Here is a 23783-nt window from a genome sequence, read left to right as displayed (position 1 = left end):
TTTCCTTACAAGACACTCCTCCTCCAGGAAGCCTTCTCTGGCCACCCCAGCCTGCCATAGGCTTTCCCTCAGCCAGGATCCTGTAGCTCTGTGATCTTTAACCATCAGTCATTCATTCATCACGCATTGTGGATCACTTACCGTGTGTCACTCCCTGTGTGGGGTGCCGGGGATGTGGAGACAAATGCCCTCAGGGAGCTCAGGCAGTGGGGAGACGAGTGCAGTCAGTCATTAACGCATCAACCTTGAACATGACAGTCTGCCCAAGTATGACTCAGACAGACGTGTGGGACAAGGTAGGCTGACAGCATTGAAGCAGGCTGAGGGGTGGGGTGTGCTGGGGGTCTCACAGAAGCAGTGTGTGCTGTGGTGTGGAGCCTGCTGGCACCAGAACTTGGAGGATGTCCTGTGCTCTGCTGAGAACTTTGGACTATATCCATCTGTAAAAGGAGGGTGGTGCCGGGACCTGTTTCACAGGAGGATTCGATGAGGGAGCACATGCAGGGTGCCTAGAACAGTGCCAAGTGCATGGTAAGTTCTCGCCAAGACTCAGCTGTTGTCCTTCTTATCATCAGAGGTGATGAGGAGCCCTGGGGGGCGCCAAAGCAGGAAATTGATAATGACATCTACATTTCATGAGGATTGTGCTGGCTGCGGGGCAGAGTGGGGCGGAGTGGGGCAGAAGTGGAAAGGCAGGGAGATGCACACGTCTGAGTTGGGGTGGCTTGGCCGAGGCCAGTGGCAGCAAGTTGGAGCCGGTGGGGGGAGGCGGGGGAACTGGCACATGGTGACTGATGGGACAGGCACAGAGGGGTTGTGAGGATGACTTCCAGGTTCTGGCTGGGGTTTGGGGTAAATGAGTGACGGTGCCTTTCGCCAAGATGGAGTCCCAGCAGCAGAGCCAAGTTTGGAGGGGAAGCTGAGGAACTCAGCTTGGCAAGAGTTGAGATTGAAGGACCTATGGGACCTCCAGGTGGGGATGTCCAGGGGGCTGCTGGCTCTACAGACCAGGCCTCAGAGGAGACCCTGGGCTGCAGCTGGGGTTATGGGCAACTCCGGCGTATGGGTGTGATATCCTGCGAGCTAATGAGGTCCCCTAGGAAAGGTTGTAGAGTGCCAAGAGGGCCTGGGAATGAACCCTGAAGGAGTGCTGTGTCCTGCCTATGGGAATGGCTGGTGGAAGGAGAGGAGACAGAAGGAGCAGCCAGAGAGGTAGGAGGAGAGCTGGACAGGGTGGTGTGGCAGATGTCCAGAGCCCTTGGCAGTGTCAGGTGCTGCACAGCTGGCTGCCATTGCTTCATCTTGTTCTGCACTCATTTCATTAGTTGGGTCTAGGGCTTGAGGGACTTTCCCCCACCCCCACCTTAGCCCTGACCACTCTACTGGGCAAGAGGATTTGGTATCATAGTCAGAGGCATCTCTGGTCCATCGCCCTCCTGACAGGGGATGTGGCGGCCTCTGAGCTCCATGGCTGGGGGAGCTGGTGCTCACCCTTAGCTGGCACCATGGGATACAAGGGCTGCCTGTGGTCTCAGAGTGAAGGCAGGATGTGGGCACCACCTGGTAAGGCTGGGTCCCTCTTGGGGGCGGTAGGTAAACCTCAGCTCTTACCCCACTCCCCGTGCCTCCTCCATTCCTTGCAGTCCATTGACCCTGGTCAGCAGTTCACGTGGGAGAACTCAAACCTGGAGGTGAACAAGCCCAAGAACCGTTATGCAAATGTCATTGCCTACGACCACTCTCGAGTCATCCTCACTTCCATCGATGGTGAGCCAAGGGCGGAGCCCCCTCCAAGCCCCTTGCTTTCCTCTTCCTTGCTGGCTGGGGTGACGTTTTTCTCCTACAGAAGAGACCCATACATCCCAGGGGTGAACCGAGTTATGGTGGGCTGGGCTGGGGGCCCTGGGATAATCCGCCCCCATGTCCCTTCCTGTCCATAGGTGTCCCGGGGAGTGACTACATCAATGCCAACTACATTGATGGCTACCGCAAGCAGAATGCCTACATTGCCACACAAGGCCCACTGCCGGAGACCATGGGCGATTTCTGGCGGATGGTGTGGGAACAGCGCACGGCCACTGTGGTCATGATGACGCGGCTGGAGGAGAAGTCCCGGGTAGGACTGTGCAGGGCCCTGCCAGGAGGTGGGGTGGGAATTACTCAGCCACGAGGTGACTTCAATCACCTTTTCTGTCCCTGTGGGAAGAAGCTTCTCAAGGGATCCCCAAGTGCTCTTGTTTTCCTGGGGTGTTAAATCGTGTTCCCAGCTGCTGGGTGTTCCTGGGATGTGGCATGTTCCCCAGACGCTAGTGGGTTCCTAGGGTGTTAATATGTTGCTCCAGATGCTGTCATTTTCCAGGACTGTTAATATGTTCTCTAGTTGCTGGCATGTTCCCGGGATGTTCACATGTTCCCCAGATGCTAGTGTTCCTGGGGCTTTAACACATCTCCTAAGTTAATTAGTGGAAAGAGCTGCTGTTATCTGCTTTTGCCTGCAAAGCATTGACTGGAACATGAAATTTACAGAGCTTGAAAATAGTGCATAAACGTTATGGGTAAATTTGGCAGAAAATGTGCCTGGTGTGATCCGGTCATGAATAAATAATTTTCAGTTCCAGCATGAGAACCTGATGTGGCTTGGTGAGGGGGTAGCACAATGGGTCTGAGAGCTCCGGGCTGGAGGGGCTATCAGCCAGGTAGGCTAAGACCTTCCACTCTGCTTCTGCCCCAGGGCCCCTGCCTGTCTGAACTCTGGGCCCCTCCAAACACCCTTGCACCCTTCCCTGCTTGTCCCTCTGCAGGTGAAGTGTGATCAGTACTGGCCAGCCCGTGGCACTGAGACCTACGGCCTCATTCAGGTGACCCTGCTGGACACAGTGGAGCTGGCCACATATACTGTGCGCACCTTCGCGCTCCACAGGGTATGGCCCCACCCCAGTGCTTGTCCCCACTCTGGGCCCTATAAGGACAGTGGTCTGGTCTGAGCATGATGTGCTGTGGGTGGGTGAGCCCGGAACTCGGTGTGGCGGTCAGGGTCTCGCAGGTGTATGAATGCAGTGACGGCTGGTGGCATGTGTGGAATGAATGGGAACAGTGCCTTGAGCTCCTTTAGGCTGCCCCATGTGGTTTCTGAGTTCCATGAAAGAGTGATGGGTCTGGCCTCAGTGGCGGGTCATTCTGCCCTGAGTCTATAGTAGGCAGACTCCTAGTCACACCGTCTGTCCCTGCTTTTCTCCAGAGTGGCTCCAGTGAGAAGCGGGAGCTGCGCCAGTTCCAGTTCATGGCCTGGCCAGACCATGGGGTTCCCGAGTACCCGACCCCGATCCTGGCCTTCCTGCGGCGGGTCAAGGCCTGCAACCCTCTAGATGCAGGGCCCATGGTGGTGCACTGCAGGTGAGGGGGTACAGCGTCTCTCCAGGGGTGGGGTGGGAGGTGGGGTGGATCTCTGCCCCGAGCTGAGCCCGTGTCCTGCAGTGCGGGCGTGGGCCGCACGGGCTGCTTCATCGTTATTGATGCCATGCTGGAGCGGATGAAGCACGAGAAGACAGTTGACATCTATGGCCATGTGACGTGCATGCGATCGCAGCGGAACTACATGGTGCAGACAGAAGACCAGTATGTGTTCATCCACGAGGCGCTGCTGGAGGCCGCCACGTGTGGTCACACAGAGGTGCCCGCCCGCAACCTCTACGCCCACATCCAGAAGCTGGGCCAAGTGCCTCCTGGGGAGAGTGTGACCGCCATGGAGCTCGAGTTCAAGGTGGGGTCAGGGGTAGGCCTATCTGGCTCCAGGGGCCTGGACTAGGTCACGGGGATGATCTCCCCAGGAAGCCAGGCTTGACCAGCCCCTCCCTCTTGCTAGTTGCTGGCCAGCTCCAAGGCCCACACATCCCGCTTCATCAGCGCCAACCTGCCCTGCAACAAGTTTAAGAACCGCCTGGTGAACATCATGCCCTATGAATTGACCCGAGTGTGTCTGCAACCCATCCGTGGTGTAGAGGGCTCTGATTACATCAACGCCAGCTTCCTGGATGGCTATAGGTCAGCACACTTGTGACCGTCTACCACGCCCTGCGGGTACCTAGGCCTCCACCTGGCTGGTTGGGGGCGCAACAGAGTAGGGCTAGCCCAGAAGACCAGAGTGGACTTCCTGGAGGAAGGGTGATCTGAGCAAGGCCCCAAGGGACTAGGCAGTCTTGGGGAGACCATAGGGGCAGCAGCACCTCCAACATGTCCAGTCTTATGTCCACCCCAGACAGCAGAAAGCCTACATAGCCACACAAGGGCCTCTGGCAGAGAGCACCGAGGACTTCTGGCGCATGCTATGGGAGCACAACTCCACCATCATCGTCATGCTGACCAGGCTTCGGGAGATGGGCAGGGTGAGCGCCCCCTGCCCAGGGCCCATCTCACACCTGGGAGCACCTCAGCCACCCCTTCACTGTTCTCTCCTTTCACACCTGGCCTCTCATCAGCATAGCCTCAGACCCCTGTTATCACCACCTGAAGTCACCTGCCCCAGAATCCTCTGAAACCTGGAGCTCCTCTCGCCCAGTCCTCCCCACCTGATCTTGTCGGTGGGCCCTTTGTCCACAGGAGAAATGCCACCAGTACTGGCCAGCAGAGCGCTCTGCTCGCTACCAGTACTTTGTTGTTGACCCGATGGCTGAGTACAACATGCCCCAGTATATCCTGCGTGAGTTCAAGGTCACGGATGCCCGGGTGAGTGTGGACAGGGAAGTATGTCTGTTTGCATGAAAGCGGTCTGTAACACTGCCTGAGCGCATGTGGGATGGGAGCTGCCTGCATGGTGCCCTAGCTCAAGCTGCAGGAATCTGAGGTTGGGGTGCAGGTGTGGGGGCGCGAGCACATCTCCCGGGGTGGCTGTGTCATTATACTACCCACCTGCCCTGGTGGGGCTGCAGCCTGGGGCACAGGCACTAACCCTGTCACCTGCGCAACTTACCCAGGATGGGCAGTCGAGAACGATCCGGCAGTTCCAGTTCACAGACTGGCCGGAGCAGGGCGTGCCCAAGACAGGCGAGGGCTTCATCGACTTCATTGGGCAGGTGCACAAGACCAAGGAGCAGTTTGGACAGGACGGACCCATCACAGTGCACTGCAGGTGGGGCTGACCCCATGGAGGGCTGGGGTGGACAGGGGTCTGTGGGCCTGGTGGGCAGGACCCCTGACCCGGTGCTGTCCCTGAGCAGTGCCGGTGTGGGCCGCACCGGAGTGTTCATCACTCTGAGCATCGTCCTGGAGCGGATGCGCTACGAGGGCGTGGTTGACATGTTCCAGACCGTGAAGACCTTGCGGACACAGCGCCCGGCCATGGTGCAGACAGAGGTACGCAGGCCAGCTGGCCGGTGCATAGGCCTGGCTCTTCACAGGCACACATCACCGACGTTTACCATTGCTGCTCTGCCTGGGGCGCCGGGGTAGGATGAGCGGGATGTACTCCTCACTCAGCAGCTTTGCACTGAGCACCAGTGGTGTACCTGGCTCCTGGCTAGGGTTAGACATGGCAGTTCTTTTGGGGTCTAGGAGCAGACTGGGGTCGCAGGGGGAAGGCAAGTTGATGTAGGGCAGTGGGGAAGGGAGAGAAATGAACCTTTAGAGGTTCTTTCAGGCTCTCTGGGCACTGCCTGGGACAGATGTCCAGGTCTAGCACCGGCTCCTGGCCAGCAGAGGCTAACCCCATGGTCCACCGGCCACAGTGTGAGTGCCCTTGGCAGTGTGTCGGGGGTGTCTGCTGGCACCACCCACGCTGACCACCCCCCTGTCCTGGCAGGACCAGTACCAGCTGTGCTACCGCGCGGCCTTGGAGTACCTCGGCAGCTTTGACCACTATGCAACGTAACTACCGCTCCCCTCTCCTCCGCCGCCCCTGCTTGGGGGCTCCGGAGGGGACCCAGCTCCTCTGAGCCATACCAACCATCGTCCAGCCCTCCTGCACGGATGCTGTTGCTGGCAGAGCACAGCCCACTGGGATCACAGCGTTTCAGGAACATTGCCACACCAAACGGAGAGCCCAGAACCCCCCTGGCGAGTGGGTGGCCCGGCAGGCAGGCGCCATGGCCCGTCTGTGTCCACCGGGCCCCCCGGAGCCTGCTTCGAGCTCTCTGTTCCGCTGCCGCAGTTCTCATGCTTCTTCTCATGGGGTGGGGATGGGGGCAAAGCCTCCCTTTTTATACATTAAGTGGGGTAGACAGAGAGATTCTAGCCTCTTCCCTCTGATTTTTCTTTTTGCAAATCCTTAACTACAGAGTGGGCCGCTGTGGGGGTTGGGGTGTAGTTTTCCTTTTTTGAGTTCACCCTGGATCCTTTTTCTGTATGACTTACTGCTGAAGGACGAACACGCCCTCGTGTGTGGAGCTGGGGCCGCCAGCCTGTGCGGAGGCCTCACCGAGCCAGCGGCTCTCCCAGCGCTTCAGACAAGATCCTGTTTCAGCCAAATGCAGGGAAACACGATTTTTTTTTTTTTGTAAGCTTCGTTTTGTTTTTCCTTAAGAGCCTTATTTTAGGCCCCACAGACAGTGGTGGGCGGGGAGGAGTGAGGAGACACTCATCCCCAGTCGTCTGTTCCGTGTGTGTGCAACATTCACAGCCCAGAACCACAGACGTGTCAAGGGGAGCCTGGCAAGGCATTCCTCATCACCATCGTGTTTGCAAAGGTTAAAAAAAGCAAAGACAAAAAACACAAACAAACAAACAAAAAAATCAAAAAAAAAAAAAACCCGAGAAAAAAAATGAATCATCCCCTGGCCTCTGCTTCAACCCCCAGGAGGGGAGGTGGCTCTGTGCACCTGGGTTCCCAGGGAGCCGCAGGGCTGACTTCTGGGCCCACGGGGCATCGCTTTTGCCCCCAGCATTGCGGTATGGCGTGGTGTTGGTAGGCTGTGGGTCTGGCTGCATGGCCAAGGCGATTGGCACAGGGCAGAGTGTGTGCCACGCCCCACACACCTCAGGGCCAAGCAGGGGCGCGGCTGGCCCTTCAGGTCCAGGCCAGTGGGCCTGGGAGCACATGTCTGTCCTCGGAGCAGGGGCCAGATGATTTTCCCCTCCCTGGTTTGCAGCTGTTTCAAAGCCCCTGAGAATTGCTCTTTTCCACTCCTTCAAGATGCCCTCATAAACCAATGTGGCAAGACTACTGGACTCCTCTCAATGGTACTATAATCAATCCTTATTACGTCAGCTTGCTGAGGGGCAGGGAGAGGGCCTCTTCCTCTGGGCAGCACTATCTAGATAGGTAAGTAGGGGCGGGGAAGGGTGCATAGAGGTGTTAGCTGAGGGATGTGGAGCCCACGTCCCCAGATCTAGCTAGGCTCAGTGAAGATCAGCGATCCAGGGTTGGTAATGTTGGCCGAGACATTCATTTTTACCTTGTGGATGCTAGTGCTGTAGAGTTCACTGTTGTACACAGTCTGTTTTCTATTTGTTAAGAAAACTACAGCATCATTGCATAATTCTTGATGGTAATAAATTTGAATAATCAGATTTCTTACAAACCGGGCCTCTGTCTCAGCTCTTTCTGGAACCAGAATCTGGGCTCTGGGCTCTGTCAGTCAGTACTTTGGGGCAGGTTCTGGAGACTTCCTGCTCCTAAGCAGACAGTGAGGCCATCTGGAGTGTTTGTGACAAGACGGGCTCCTGCCATGGTACCCATTTTTAAAAAGAAGCAGTTACAGACCCTAAAGACTGAGTCACCAAGGGCCAGGCCTGAGCCACCAGAGCGCGTAAAGAGCACCCCACATGGGACCCAGCTCCCTGGGCTGAGAGTATACCCTTTGCCTCTCCTCACCCTTAGGATGTTCTGGGTCACCTTGTCAGGGGCTACTGGGACTCCCCCTCCAGGAGCCACACTCCCCGTCTCCCATCACCACCTCCCTCTCCTCTCCTGCTGTAAGGAGAGGTCTGGCACTGTGGCAGTGGCGGCCGTGACAATGTAGAAATTGGTTGCTGAGGACTCTTGTAGATACTGGACACTGTGGTCACCTTGCCCCTGGACACACAGCAACCTTGGCTTGTTGAGCCCTGTGGCCTCTCCACTTGTAATCAGACAAGTCCTCCCAGGTTGTCAAACCTTGGAACTTCTGGGGACACAGCGATAAACGAGACCCAGGACAAGTGGGGAAGAGAAATACATAAATCACCAATTATCAGACTGTAGAGTGTCTTGACAAGCCCAACACAGAGGTGCTGTGGGTGCACTGAGGCAGCACCTGACCCCATAGCGGGGTCAGGGAAGGCTTCCCGGAGGAGGTGACACAAGCTGGATTCTGAGTGTTTCATAAGGTGAGTAGTGGTTAGTTTAAAAAGGTGGGAAGGGGCTGGCCCTGTGGCCGAGTGGTTAAGTTCACGCCACTGTAGGCGGCCCAGTGTTTCCTTAGTTCAAATCCTGGGCACGGACGTGGCACTGCTCATTAAACCACACTGAGGCAGCGTCCCACATGCCACAACTAGAAGGACTCACAACGAAGAATATACAACTGTGTACCAGGGGGCTTTGAGGAGAAAAAGGAAAAAAATAAAATCTTTAAAAAGGTGGGAAAAGCATTTCTGACAGAGAGCGCAAGTTGTACAAAGGCTTGGAAGCATGAGACCAGCAAATATGAGAAACTACAAGGAGCATAGTATGACCAGGGTAGTGCGCCGGTGGGCTAGAAAGGCAGGCTGGAAGCAGCTGAGGGGTTTGAGTTGGTTGTGAAAGGGATGCAGGTGTCCCTGGCAGGTGGAGTGCCTCTGTCTCATCCTGCGCCGCCTCCATCTTGGTCCTCACTGCACCCCAGTGTCGGCAGCCGTCTCAGGGCTGTGAGTGACCCAGGCCTGGGATCAGGGCCCTTCTTGGTTCCCCCAGCACCTGGTTCAGTGGCTGGCATATTTGTTCAGGAAAACAACACCTTCATTGCGTTATCCTTGACGGCATTAAATTTGAATAATTGTTTGCTAAATAAAAGAATGAGTCATTAAACATTTTCAAATGAGGGGTAAATACCAGATTGTCACTTGAGGAACAAGAGCATCAGAACCGCACCGGCCGGCTCTGCGCACCATGCTTTATGGACGTGATCAGTGAGCCTCGAAGCAGCCCGCAGTGCAGAGCCTCTGCCCTCCACAGAGAAGGAGCCTGAGGTTCACGTGGATTAACTCGTCCAAGACCACAGGGCAGGTGGCAGGTAAGCACCAGAGCTGGGACCTGCACTCAGTTGTGTCTGCTCCAGAGTCCCTGCCCTTTCTATCGCCCACTGTCAGCCCCCCTCCCCTTCGCTGTCACCCCATTCCCCACCTCCAAACCTACTTCTCCTCCAGGGCCCCCTGTCACAGTGTGCAGCACCCTGTCCACCCGGTTTCCCAATTGGGCATCTCTTCCTCCCTCACCCCAACGTTCAGCTAATCTCCAAACCCTGCCCATTGGGCCTCCCCTCGCGCACCTGTTGGATTCTCAGCATTTCCCCTGCTTGTCCCAGGCCACCCTCTCTTGCCTGGACTGCTGCCATGCCTTCTACCCATCTGCCTGCCCCCAGCCCTGCCCCAGCCAACCCATTGTCAGCACAGTGGCCACACTGATTCTCCTGTGGGTAGACATGGCCATGTCACTGTCCTGATGAGACCTGCCGAGCCCTCATGGTTGGCCCAAACTCCACAGGTTTCTGAGGCTGCAGGACCCGGCGTCTACTGCCTCATCCACGCCCCTAAACCCCTGCCCTCCAGCCATAACGCAGTCTACTCTTAAGTTTTGTGCCTAGCTCATCATTCAGCTCCATACCGTCCCACAAGCTATTCTTCTGGAACATTCTCTTCCCCCCTCTAGCTAGCTAATTCCTGCTCATGAGGTCTCTGCTGAAATCTTTCTTTCCAAAGCCATCCTTAACCATCCTAAATGAGGTTAGGTAACCCTGCCGTGCAAGTAATTTGAAATCTATTTTTTCATGTGATCCTCACAACAATGTATGGCCTGGGTCCTATTATGCTCATTTTATAGATGAGGAAATTAGGTCTCATCCACTTATTCAACAATTACTTACGGAGCATTTGCTATGTGCTAGTCACATCAATGAACTGAGCAAAGACTTCTGCCCTGGTGGTGTTTATACTCTTGTAGGAGGAAATGATGCACATGAAAAACAATAAACAGTATATGGTTTGTTAGAAAGTGATAAGCGGCGTGAGGGAGGGGAGTTAGAATAGGAGGAGTCAGGCACAATTATTAATTAGGGTGGTCAGAGGAAAGCTCATTGAAAAGGTGGGATTTGAGGGAAGACTTGAAGCTGGTGAGGGATTTTGCCTGAACATCTTCGAGATGAGCGTCCAGGCAGAGGGAGCAGCTGGAGCAGAGGCCCCGGGCGGGGATGTGTCTGTTGTGTTGAGGCTGGTGTGGCCGTGGCACCATGAGCAACCGGTGAGAGAGTACTGGGAGATGAGGTCAAAGAGGAATTGGGGGCCGGCTCCTAGGGCCATTGGGAGGACTTCGGCACGAGTTTAGATGTGGTGAGAAGTGGCCAGATATTGGTTATGTCTTGGAGGCAGAACTACAAGGATTTTCTTATGGACTGGACAAGGGAAGAGAGGTCAATGTTTTGGCCCCCACTTTTGGCCTGAGCAAGTGGAAGGATGAAGTTGCATTTATTGAGATGGGGAAGGGCTGTACATAGGGGCTAAGTAACCGGTTCAAGGCCCCGATTGGAATTTGGTGGAGTTGATGTCACTCCCAGGTCTGCCTGACTCCAGGGCTCTTTCCACACTGCTGCCTGCCTAAAGCTAGAAACAGTCAGATGCATCGAGAAAAAAATATTTGGAGGAAAATACACCAAGAGTTGTGAGATTCGGTGATCTCTTTCTTTGTAATTTTCCAAATTTTCTGTAAAGAATTAATATTACTTTAACTTTTAAAAAGACAAACTTTTAAAATTGTACAATTAATACTTTGTTTTTAGGGGCAAGCCAGGTGGTACAGCAGTTAAGTTCGGATCCCAGGTGCGGACATGGCACCGCTTGTTAGGCCATGCTGTGGTAGGCATCCCACATATAAAGTAGAGGAAGATGGGCATGGATGTTAGCTCAGGGCCAATCTTCCTCAGTAAAAAAAAAAAAAAGAAAACGAAAAAGAGGAGGATTGGCGGCAGATGTTAGCTCAGGGCTAATCTTCCTCAAAAAAAGAAAAAAATACTTGTTTTTAAAAACAACAAAAATCTTCCAGATAGGAGAGAAATGTAAAATGTTCAAGTCCCCATTCTCTCCCTGCCCCCAACTCCCTGGAGGGAGTCACAGCAATTTCATCTCTCTCCTTCTGGGCATTTCCTATGAATATACCAACATGTATGTCAACTTTATTTTCTTATACAACTAGAATCGCATTATTCATATCTTCCTGCAAATAGTCCTTTTCATTTAAGTATATTGTGGATTTCTTTCCATGCCAAGACCTCATTTTTTTAAACTGCTACATACTCTTCTGTTATAGATGTGCCATAGCCTTTTAAATGGTTGTCAACATTTTTATTAAGGAAAAAATGGGTGCACATGATAAAATAGGTGAAAAGAATTCCAACAGTCTTGAAAGATACCAAAGTTCAGCTTTCGTCCCTCCCCTCCCCAGCTCCAGCTTTCTTCCCTGGAGCTTCTGATTGTCGTTCTTTGCGTGGTGAGCGTCCTGTCTTCAAGTAGTGAGTTGCCTCTAATTTTGGTAGACAGCACCTGGTGAGTCCTCTAGGCAACATGAGGGAGTTAGTCCATTTATGTGACCTCCCCACTGGGCCTCCGGATTTTATTAAATATCTTCTTACTTTTACTGCTTCTGGAGCCCCCTCATGACTTTAAACAATATATTTAAACATCTCTTTCTTGATTTCTCACCTCAGGCAGTGTGTATTGATTACTCTGTCTGAAAAATGAGGAAATTAGCTCGCTTTCCTTGATTCCTCCTCCTCCCTCCTCCAACTACCATTTTTTATTTCATGTTGTCAAGGTTTATCCTATTTTCTATTAGTACAATTAAGTCTTTCATTCTAAAAATTGGAAACTAATAAACAGCATTTTAATTGTATGTTTCTAAAAAATCTTTCAAGCATCAATTTGAAATAAGCCTTTTTCTGATTTCTTTTTTTCTTGCTTTTTCTCCCCCAATCCCCCGAGTATATAGTTGTATATTTTTAGTTGTGGGTCCTTCTAGTTGTGGCATGTGGGACACCACCTCCACATGGCCTGATGGACGGTGCCATGTCCGCGCCCAGGATCCGAACCAGCGAAACCCCGGGCCGCCGCAGCAGAGCGCGAGAACTTGACCACTCAGCCACGGGGCCGGCCCCCCGTTTCCTTCATTTCTGATCACACTCAACAGCTGCTCTTCTACAGCACGTTAGTCTTTTTCTTTACTTCGGTGGAGTACTCCCTCGTGAAACTTTTTCACATAGGAGTATAAACTATCTGGTTCTTGTATGTCTGAAAATATCCTTCTTTTATACTCACTCTCAGTTTTAACTTTGCCTGGTATGGGCTTCTTTGTAAAAGACATTTTCCCCAGAAACGGTTAAAGATACTGTGTCTAGTTCTGTATTAAGCAGTTGTTGAAGGAGGAGGGTGGTATGGCAACTATCGAGGCTTTGCTAACGGGTCCCTTTGCCAAATTACTCTGACGTCTGCCCTGTCGTCCACTTTGATTTTTTATTTGTGGACTCTGAGCTTAAAACTTGTCTAGGCTTCTCTTGGGAAGAATGACCCCTGACTCAGGTACCTTGGGCGGTAGTTTTTCTCAGCTCTGATTTCTCCATCAGTCTGATTCCATCTGTTTACTATCTCTCGGAATTCTTATTTTTAAAAATACTCAGGTCTAGGGTTAATGTGAGTATTTAAATTGGGTTTTCCCCCCACATAATTGTTAGGTCCCCTTTCTCCCTGCACTGATTTGTAATGCTTCCTTTTTATCACATGTGAAGTTACTATACTAAGTACAGAGTCTACTTCTGGGTGTCGAGCCTGTTTCATTCATCTGTCTGGCTAGTCTAAGCCAAAACTAGCCATTTAACTTTTGTGGCTTTGTTTTATTACCTGACATGGCTGTTCTCCCATAATCTTTTAATTTTTTTGTGTGCCATTCCCTGTTTTTCTTCCAACTGGACATTCGATGATTTCTGGAAAATTCCCCTCCCTCAATTCTGGTTGCAGATTTTACTGTACCTCAGTAAAAGTGACAACAATGTGAAGACTGTGTGTTAACATAAAAGAAAGAAAAACTGGTTGGAGTCTAAATGAAGCCTAAAATTTGAGATCAAAGCTAAGCTGTGCTAAGCAAAAGTAAGCTGAAAGGGAGGAAGCGCTGTCTGCCATATGCAGCCATGCGGTTTCTAGAGCAAGAACTGTAATGTGACTCAAGGATGCTGCATGCAGCCTCTCAGCCTCCCCAGTGTCGCCAGGCTGGCACCTGAGACCCATCATGCTCTTCTTCAACACTTGGCTCATCTCTCCTTGAACTCTTTACCCCAGCCTTATCTAAAGTCTTGTGGTTTCTGGGGGCCGGCCCTGTGCCCGAGTGGTTAAGTTCGCATGCTCTGCTTCGGCGGCCCAGGGTTTCGCCGGTTGGGATCCTGGGCACGGACATGGCACCGCTCATCAGGCCACACTGAGACGGCGTCCCACATGCCATAACTAGAAGGACCCACAACTAAAATATACAACTATGTACTAGGGGGATTCCGGGAGAAAAAGAAAAATTAGCAACAGTTGTTAGCTCAGGTGCCAATCTTCAAAAAGAAACGACTTGTGGTTTCTTAAGCACACCATGCTCAACATTTGTAACAAAGAGTTAAATCCAAAGCTTGTTTCAAATCAATAAGAATAGAAGTAAACACCCTAATAGACAAAGGGGCATGGACACAAATAGGCAATTTACAAAAGAAGAGACACAAATTCCAATAAAAATATGGAAGATACTCAGCCTCACTATTAATCAAAGAAATGCAAATTGAAACAACAATGAGGTACTCCTGTTTGATTATCAAATTGGCAAGAGTTACGCGTTACTATGGTGTGAGGAAACGGGCACTCAGATATTGCTAGTGGGGATATAAGCTGGTTTTACCTTTTTCAAGAAATATTTGCAATATGTATCAAAAGCCTTAAAATATGCTTTACCTTTGACCCAGCGATACACATTTAGGAATTTATGTAAAGGAAATAGACAAATATTGAAAATTCTATGGGCAAAGATTCACTGCAGCATCATTCGTAATACTAAAAAGTTGGGAACAACCCAAAATACAGACACACACATAGGTAGTTTACAGCCTTGCTCAAGTGAATTTGGAGACCGTCAATGTCTGCATCACCTCGGAGCATTGTAGAAACAGAACCTCAGGCCCCACCCCAGACCTACGGAATTGGAATTTGTATTTTGCCAGTTCCTCAGGGATTTGTGTGAATATTAAAATTAGCCGCTGGCAAGGATATGCACCAAAATGTTAGCAGTGATTTTCCAAGTGGTTGATACTCCCTATTTTAAATACATTTTCTAGTTTCTCTACCTCTGACATGCAGTTTTTTCATAAGAATGTGTCAATGGAAGAAAAATACCACTGGGGCCGGTCTGGTGGCGCAGCGGTTAAACTCACATGTTCTGCTTAAAGTTCGCATGTTCTGCTTCGGCAGCCTAGGGTTCACCGGTTCAGATCCCGGGTGCAGATATGGGACTGCGTGGCAAGCCATGCTGTGGCAGGTGTCCCACGTATAAAGTAAAGGAAGATGGGCACGGATGTTAGCTCAGGGCCAGTCTTCCTCAGCAAAAAGAGGAGGATTGGTGGCAGATGTTAGCTCAGGGCTAATCTTCCTCAAAAACAAAAACAAAAAAGAAAGAAAAACACCATGCTGTGGTCGCACCCACCTGGACACCCTTCCTGGCACACTTCATCCAAGTCCAGGTCCTGAGATGGGTCTCAGCCCCCTCCTCCCGTCCTCGACCAGACAGCCTCACATCCAGCTGTGTTGTCGGTCCAGTAACCATAGCACTGTGCTGAAATTATTCTTCTTGCTCCTTCAGCTGTTCACATACTAAAATAAGAAAAAAATACCAAAGAAATTATCTGGGCTGCAGTGCGGAAATGAAATGCAAATTGACATTATAATTATGGTTTGATTCATCTGTCTCCTCCACTGGACTGTGAACTTCTTGAAGGCGAGGACTATGTCTCGCCTCCCAGCCTAGGCTGGCCCAAAGGAGGGACTCGATAAACGTTTGCTAGGTGGACGAAAGAGGAGGAGTTTGACCTGGCCCTGAGGCAAGAAGTAAATCTGATTGTCAGGAGAAGTTGTGGCCGGGCTGCCTAAAGACGGGTCCTCAGCATCTCCACCCTCAGCTCCTCTGGGGAGGGGCTTCCTTTTGCTCCCACCCTGAGCACACGCCCTACTCAGCTCCCAGAGGGACTTCCCATCCCCCAACCACCTCAACTAAGAAGAGCCCTGCATCCCCCCACCAATAGTAGGAAGGGCTCAAAGGGAGGTTTACCAAGCAACGACATATATATATATATATTATTTTTTTTTTTTTTTTTTTTTTTTTGAGGAAGATCAGACCTGAGCTAACATCTGCCAATCCTCCTCTTTTTGCTGAGGAAGCCCGGCCCTGAGTTAACATCCGTGCCCATCTTCCTCTACTTTATATGTGGGACGCCTACCACAGCATGGCTTGCCAAGCGGTGCCGTGTCCGCACCCGGGATCCAAACCGGCGAACCCGGGGCCGCTGAAGCAGATTGTGCACACTTAACTGCTGCGCCACCGGGCCAGCCCAACAATATTTTTTAAATAAGGGTCGCCCTGGACCTGGACTGGATTTTGACCTGGGGGGAAGTTTTTGACTCCAGAACTGTGGTGCTCCTCAGTCTCCCCCCAGACACCTTGTGTCTAGACCCCTTTCCACGGAGGACCCTGTCCAGCCTCCTCCCTGGCACATTTTCAGGGCATTCTCTGCATCTACTCCTGTCTGAGTTCCTATGAGGTCCTAAAGATTGAAATCCAGCAAACACAGGGTACACACCTATTATGTGCTATCAAAGTACCTGTTAGCATTACTAAGCACTTCAATGTGACAAGCAGTTTACCTGCATTGTTAAAATTTAATTCCCCTAACAGCTCTGTATAATAGCTTGTGTTATCTCCTTTTGCAGCTGAAGACTGAGATTCAGAGAGGTCAAGCAACTCACCATAAGTCATACAGCTAGGAAGGGAGCCGAACCTAGATTTGAACCTGGATCTGTGTAACTCCAGAGCCTGAATGCTTAACTACTATACAAACTGCAATCCATGTGGCTTCGTGAATCCATTCTTTCCACAAACAGCATTCCAGGAATGTTCATTGAGTGCTTACTATGAACCAGGCATTGTACAAGGCGATGAGATTCAACAGTGGAAAAACAAAGTCCCTCCCCTTAGAGGCATAGTCTGGTGGGAAACAGACATCAGTCACAGAAATCTCACACATGTTATAATTACAGACCCTCCCAGATGCTCTGCAGGGAAAGTGCTGCAGCGACAGAGGCATTGGACGGCAGGACCTGGACTTGCATGGGAGTCAGAGGGGATCCTGCCAGGAAGCAGTCTCTTGTAAAGGCTCCTTCAGGCAGTGTTTTAGAAAACCAGAACGAAGGCCAGCATGGCTGGAGCCCAGAGAGCAAGGGAGAGTGGTGCAGGATGGGATGGAGAGTGGACAGGGACCAAATCAGTCAGGGCCCTGTAGGCCAGGGCACGGGACTTGGGATTCACAGAGAGCGCACAGGAAGCTTTTAAAGGGTTTTCAATAGAGCTGGGAATTCAGATTTGCTCTTTAGAAAGATCACTCCTGCTGCTGTTGGGAGACCAGACTGGAAGGGGCAGTGGGTGCCGTGGTCCAGAGGAAAGGCGATGTGGCTTGAGTGGGATGGTAGTGACGAGGGAAGGAAGAAGTGCAGGATTCAGGATACGGTTTCGAAAGTGAGGCCAACAGGATTGGATGTGGGCTGCAAGAGAGAAGACCCGAGAGTGACCGGGACACCTGGATGAATCTGGGTGCCTTTACTGAGATGGGGAATGCTGCGGGAGGAGCAGGTTTAGGGGAGAAATGGGAGTTTGCTGTTGCTGAGTTTGAGGTGTCTATAATTATCCAAGTGGAGGGAGAGAGCTGTTCTCATCTCTGTCCCCAGAGGAGGCACAAGATAGGTGCTTATTAAAAACATCTTTAGATAAAAGAATGCACAGATGGCAGAGTTTGAGTCCAGTCTTGAAGCATGGATGGGATTTGGCCTTGAGATGAAGATATTTTGGTGCCTGAGCTCAAAACAAAACAAAACCCAAACAGAACAGTTGGAGCACGTGAAGGAACAAGGACAGACTGCGACGTCGCAGTGGCCTGGGGGCGCCTGCTGTTGCTGCTCACCAAGGCTTTTTGCACCTTTGCCTGTAACACTGAGCCGTCCTCTGCAGAGCGTGAGAAGAAATCAGCTAGAAAGAAAAATTATGCTTGTGTTAAGCGGAGGATTCCAGGGTGTATTTGTGGGTATGTATGTGTCTGCCTCTAAGCATTTTGATATTTATATTTTTATATTTCATAGGCTAGAACACCCTGGTCTTTCCAACTGATCTTGTCTGCAGGGCTGAATTAAGGCGGAATTCTCTTTCTATTTACACGTACTGAGCTGCTGCAGAAACCCCCCACCCTCCACCCCTACCCCGGACTGGGCTGAGCAGTCAGGCTGTGTCATCGTGTTCCTGGGGATCACGGCTTCTTTTCTGGGCAGCTGGTGTCAGGCCCTTTGCCCAGAGCCTCCCAAAGCTCCACAGAAAAATGTTTCCATTCAGCAGCCAGTGGCCCACAGGCAAGGGCTGGAATGCAACTGCCCCAGAGGTGAAGGCCAAAGGAACCACGAGTATACACAATCCCTCCTGTCTGTTTACTCATTCAGTTCATCGTTCCTTCCTTTATTCAACAAATATCCTCAGGTCCATTGTGCTTTTCAAGTTACTCAACTGCCCTACATCCAGTTTCCTCACTTTATAAAATGGAGACAGTAAGAATGCCTTCTTCAGAAGTTCATTGTGAGGATGAAATGAACGAATATCATTTGTTCACTCAACAAACGTTTAGTGAGCATAAAAAACATAAACATTTAGTGAACATAAAAAAATGCCAGGGCTGGGGCCAGCCCAGTGGTGTAGTGGTTAGGTACCCGTGCTCCACTTTGGCAGCCTGGGGTTTGCAAGTTCAGATCCCAGGTGTGGACCTACACACAGCTCATCACGCTAAGCTGTGGTGGCGTCTCACATGCAAAATAGAGGAAGATTGGCACAGATGTTAGCTCAGGGCCAATCATCTTTACAAAAAAAAAAGTCAGGGCTGTCCTAAGTGCTGAGGATCCTGGTGAACAAGACACAGATCCCTGTGTGCAGGGAGGGGGCATTCTATGGGGAGAGTTAAACAATAGAAAAATAAATAAAGGATATAGTGGTGGTCAGGGAAGGCTTCCTTGAGGAGGTGACATCTCAGCAAGGCCCTGAAGGAGGTGGGGGAGCAAGCCACCAGACATGGGGGAATAGGGAACTGGAGGGGTGAGCTGGGGGAGGAGTTCCACAGGGATAGGGCTGGGGGAAGATTGGAGGCCATTATAAGGACTTGGCTTCTCTCCAGAATGAGATGGGAAGTCGTCTGATGGTTTTAAGAGGAGGAGTAACACGATCAGGCTTCTAGTGTTAAGGAATCACTCTGTCTGTTGTGTTGACCACAGGGGTGCAAGGGCAGAAGCAGAGAGAATGATCCTGATCCAGCTACAGATGATGGTGGCTGGGGTCAGGGTGGTGGCAGTGGAGGTGGAGGGACGTGCTGGATTCTGGATATATTTTGGAGGCAGAGCAGAACTATATAAATAAATGTTAATGTCAATGCATCAAAAGCACAACTTATAAAAGAAATTGATAAATTAGACTTCATCAAAATTAAAAACTCTTGTACTTCAAAAGACATTATTAAAATAAAAAGACAAGCCACAGAATGAGAGAAAATATTTACAAAGCCTATATCTGATAAAGGATTTGTATCCAGAATATATAAAGAACTCTTACAGCTCAGTATTAAGACAAACAACCCAATTAAAAAGTTGACAAAAGATCTGAATAGACATTTCACCAAAGAAGATACATGAATGGCTAATAAGCATATAAAAAGATGCTCAACATCATTAGTCATTAGAGAAATGCAAATTAAAACCCCAATGAGATACCATTCACACCCAGTAGAATGGCTATAATCAGAAAGATAGACAATAACAAATGTTGGCAAGGATGTGGAGAAATGGGAACCCTCATATATTGTTGATGGGAATGTAAAATGGTACAGCCACTTTGGAAAACAGTTTGGCAGTTACTTACAAAGATAAACATAAATTTACTACATGACACAGAAATTCCACTCCTTATTATCTACCCAAGAGAAGTGAAAACATACATTCACACAAAGACTTGCACATAAATGTTGATAGAAGCCCTATTCATAATAGCTAAAAAGTGGAAACAAGCCAAATGTCAATCAATACTACGAGATATTATTCAACGTTAAAAAGGAACAAAATACCGATGCATGCTACAACATGGATGACTCAAAAAGAACTACACTAAGTAATGGGGCCAGCTCCGTGACCTAGTGGTTAAGTTCAGTGCGCTCCACTTCAGCAGCCTGGGTTTGGTTCCCAGGCATGGACCTGCACCACTCGTCAGTGGCCATGCTGTGACAGTGACCCACGTACAAAACAGAGGAAGATGGGCACAGATGTTAGCTCAGGGGGAATCTTCCTCATGGAAAAAAAAAAAAAAAGCTAAGTGAAAAAAGCCAGACACAAAAGACCACATATTGTATGGTTCTATTTATATGAAAAGGCAGATCTGTATAGATGGAAAGTAGATGAATGGCTGCCTGGGGCTGGGAGTGGGGACAGAGTGATTGCAACTGGGCACGAGGGATCTTATTACAGTGGTAGATTTTATTGAGGTGAAGGAAGAGTTCTAAAAATGGATTGGGTGATGGTTACATGACTTGGTAATTTTTTTTTTTTTTAGGAAGATTAGCCCTGAGCTAATATCTGCTGCCAATCCCCGTCTTTTTGCTGAGGAAGACTGGCCCTGAGCTAACATCCATGCCCATCTTCCTCTACTTTCTATGTGGGACGCCTGTCACAACATGGCCTGACAAGTGGTGCCATGTCCGCACCTGGGATCCGAACCAGCGAACCCCGGGCCGCCAAAGCGGAACACGCACACTTAACCACGGCACCACCGGGCTGGCCCCAGTAAATATTTTTAAAAAATCATTAAATTATACCCTTGAACTGGGCAGATTTTATGGTATATAAATTATATCTCAATAAAGTTGTGTTTCTAAAAAGAAAAGTGTTAATGACAAGGTAAAAAATTTTTGTGTGTATAAAGCACTGAGCATAGGGTTTGGACATCATAAGTGCTCAACGAATATAGTTAACTTTTAAAGCTAATAACATTGGCATTATTATTACTCATGTAATGTTTACTATGTGCTAGGCCTTGTGCTGGGAGCTGGCGAAAGGGAAGCTCCAGGGAAGCGTCCTCAAGCTAGGAGCACGGCATGGACTTTATGCCATGACAACAGTTTTATGTCCAAATCCTGCCTCCATTGCTAGTAAAGTCCATCTAAATGTTGTTCTCCCCTGGTTTTTTTTCCTCCATAGCAAGCACAACTTTTGTGATTTTATTTGTTTACGTGAGCACTCGTTTCACGCCCGTCTCCCTCACTAGATTGTAAACATCAGGAGGGCAGGGAAAGGACTGTTCCACTCATTACCGCAGGTGGGCAGATTCTGGGTGACTTTTGGCTGGGTCTGATAGGAGGAACAGGTGCTGCTGATACTGTCCCTTTCCTCCCCAACCCCATGAATGTGGACACGATGTCTGGAGCTGCTGCAATCACCTTACAACCAAGGGCCAAACCCAGGTTGTGAAGTATGATGGAGAAAGATAGAAGAAGCCTGTATCTTTGGGGCCTTTGTTGAGCACTGAGCCAATGCTAATAAATGCTCCCCTTCAGAATTCTTAAGTGAGAAAAATAACCTTATAGTTGTTTCAGCCACAGTTGCTAGGGTTTTCTATTTCTGGCAGTGGAACACATTTTTAAATGATACTACCAATAAGACCAAAGTGATACTCTTAAGAAACTTTTGTCTAGTGGAGGAAGATGGACATATAAACAAACCTATGCACTTGGCAAACGCTTACTTTGTGGAACGCCGTATGGGGTGAGGTGATGGGCTGCCTCACGGAGCCCCTAGTTGCCTACTGGTTTCTGGCTTAGGCGATTGGGTGGATGGCTGCCTCACTAAGTGAGATAGGAAACCTGGGAGGTGGAGTTCACTTGTGGGGCAAAAAGATTAGCTTTTTATTGGGGATATGAGTTTTAGGTACTTGGAGGACATCCACAGGGAGGGAGCCAGAGATAGGAGGATGTATGGATCTGAACTCAGGGGAGAAGACTGTTCTGGAGTATACAGAACGGGCAGCATCAGTGTGTGCATGTGAGTGAAGTCTAAGAGCCTAAGTATACTGAGCTCCTGTTTCAGGCTTTATGCGAAGTGCTTTGGATCATTACTACCACAGCCGCCGTCCTCTTCCTCCTCCTCCCTCAGCACAGCTAACATTTACCGAGCACTCATTACATGCCACTTCAGCTTCTAAGTGCTCTGCCTGCATTATCTCATTCAATTCTTACAACCAAGAAGGGGAAGTACTATTCCAATTTTAGTTATAACCGTGGATTAGAGAAATTAAGTAAGTTGCCATGAGTCATACTGCTAGTAGGTTGTGAAACCAGAAACACCTAAGGAGAGTTTGTAGAATGGGAGAAGAGGGGAAAGGACAGAGAGCCATTAGGACATCAACGTGTTTTTCTCTCTTTCTTTTTTTTTTTTCAAATTTAAATTAAAAAAATTAATTCATAATTTAATTTTAAAAATTAAGGTATCATATACAATAAATGTTATGCACAACTCACATGCTCAATAAATTTTTACAATGTGAACACACCAGTGTAATAACCACCATCCAGAGTAAGAAAGAGAACATTACCAACACCCCAGAAGCAGTCCTTACGCTGCCTCCGCCTCCCGGCATTCTCTGTCCCCTACCCAAAAGTAACACAACTTTGACTTCTTTCACCATAAATTAGTTTTGCTTCCAATATCAACCTTTAAGAGGTGGGAAAGGAAAGATGAGTTAAAAAAGGTGACTGAGATAAACTGGTCAGAGAAATGGGAGGGTATCAAGAGAACTCCATCTAGACTCCACTGTGAAATGCACACACCAATTGAAAGCTAGTGATACAAAGTAGCAGCTATCTTGGAAAAGTCTCTTTGGCAGCAATAGGAAATGTAGCAAGATCAAATTCATGGCCTAGTGGCACTGACAGCCATGCTGGTAACTGTATCCATGTCCAGGACCGCCCAGTTGTGAGGCAAGCTGCAGCATCTTGTGCTTGGTGGCAGCAGCAAGAACAGCGGTGAATGAATTCTATGGCATGATTTGAAGTGGTTTTCCTTGTTGTGTATCCTGCAAGTTGAATTGTTCAGGTTCATAGCAATTTTGTGAGCTACTCAATATAATCTATTACCTAATATATTACCTTACTAGGTCAAGAGACAAAAACCTTCTAATTATTGTGAAAGACTACTGGTTGCCTACCCAACGGTCATTCCCTTGTCTTTTTTGAAACAGAAATCTGCTTTTTGGGAGGCCAGGGGGGAAGCGTGTACCCATCCCCAGGGGATAAATCCTGATTGGTCTACGTCCATACCGTTCTATGTAATACCGTCCTTTTTGCAAACATACATTAACTCTCATCTTCACAAAGTTCCTGCAAAGGAGGTATTATCTTTTCCATTTTACTGACGGGAAAACCCAGGCTCAGAGGAGCAACTGGTTTTGAACACATATCTGACTCCATAACTCCTTCCAGTGAACTCCACCATTACTCATCTATGAGTAATTTTGTACACTTTTTATGACTCTGGTTGTGGATACTCTACTTTTCTATTTGATCTATCAGAGTGTCCTGTACGCCTCCTTCCCCATCACTCTTGATAATCGGGGAGTTCCTTAAGGCGACTCACTACCCCTCAGGAACAGCTCCTAATGACTTCTAGGAACCCCCTCACCCTCCAGAAGTGCGTCTAATGACTCCCAGGATCTCCTCCCCCCGCCCCAAGAGCTGCTCCTAATGACCCCTAAATCCCTGCTCACTGAGGAACTGCTGTTTAATGACCCCAAGGACATCCCCCCTCAGGACCTGTCCTAATGACCCTCGGAGCTCCTTCCCCTTCAGGAACTGCTTCTTTCAAGAAATGTCCCGGTTTGCAGGCAAATGAGGGGGTTCCCAAGGCACAGAACTTTTAGTTTTAAAAACCGAGATAGTCCCGGGCAAGGGCCCTACTCACTCCAAAAAGACAGCCCCACCCTTTCGTTAGAAACCTCCTGCAATAACCTCATCGCCCTTACCCTTGCCGATCGTCCCATTTCCAGGCACTCGCCTCTTTCAATCCTGATTAGCTATGGGCAGCCAGAAGCCCGCTTATGATTGGCCACCTCCGTGATCCAGTCGAGATGCTGAGTGGCCGCGGTCCCGAGTGGTACAGCATTTCCTCCTGGCAACAGCCCGAGCCGGCGCTCATAGGCTAAGAAGATTGATGTGCCCGGACTTTGGGGCGGCTGCAGCGCGTGCTCATTGGCTCTTGAGGGCTGAGAGCGGCCCTCG

The 23783-nt window shown here is 49.7% G+C and overlaps 1 protein-coding gene and 1 long non-coding RNA gene across 5 annotated transcripts in view; one reads left to right on the top strand and one right to left on the bottom strand.

The window, feature by feature from the left end:
* Positions 1–7511, top strand: part of PTPRF (protein tyrosine phosphatase receptor type F) — an 86176-nt gene extending 78665 nt beyond the window's left edge. For all 3 annotated transcript variants that reach the window (XM_046661434.1, XM_046661435.1, XM_046661433.1), the window contains 11 exons: positions 1644–1767; positions 1941–2116; positions 2802–2921; positions 3239–3393; positions 3475–3760; positions 3863–4041; positions 4256–4382; positions 4597–4722; positions 4971–5125; positions 5214–5349; positions 5795–7511. In XM_046661434.1, coding sequence (XP_046517390.1) covers positions 1644–1767; positions 1941–2116; positions 2802–2921; positions 3239–3393; positions 3475–3760; positions 3863–4041; positions 4256–4382; positions 4597–4722; positions 4971–5125; positions 5214–5349; positions 5795–5863 — 1653 coding nt within the window. In that variant the 3' untranslated portion in view covers positions 5864–7511. The remainder of the gene's footprint in view (positions 1–1643; positions 1768–1940; positions 2117–2801; positions 2922–3238; positions 3394–3474; positions 3761–3862; positions 4042–4255; positions 4383–4596; positions 4723–4970; positions 5126–5213; positions 5350–5794) is intronic.
* A 3696-nt stretch (positions 7512–11207) lies between these two features.
* On the bottom strand, positions 11208–23640 carry LOC124238951 (uncharacterized). 2 transcript variants are annotated; one of them, XR_006888460.1, is made up of 3 exons: positions 23528–23640; positions 14876–15042; positions 11208–11709 (listed from the first exon to the last, which is right to left on the bottom strand). It is a non-coding gene; the product is annotated as an uncharacterized LOC124238951 (long non-coding RNA). The 2 variants fall into 2 exon arrangements; XR_006888459.1 differs by lacking the exon at positions 11208–11709 and adding an exon at positions 13679–14701.
* Between the last annotated feature and the right edge of the window lie 143 nt (positions 23641–23783).

This window comes from Equus quagga, chromosome 5 (assembly GCF_021613505.1).
Source record: "Equus quagga isolate Etosha38 chromosome 5, UCLA_HA_Equagga_1.0, whole genome shotgun sequence".
NCBI classification, from domain to species: Eukaryota; Metazoa; Chordata; class Mammalia; order Perissodactyla; family Equidae; genus Equus; species Equus quagga.
The sequence above is the reverse complement of the archived record's forward strand: the minus strand, read 5'-3'. Positions and strand labels throughout refer to the sequence as shown.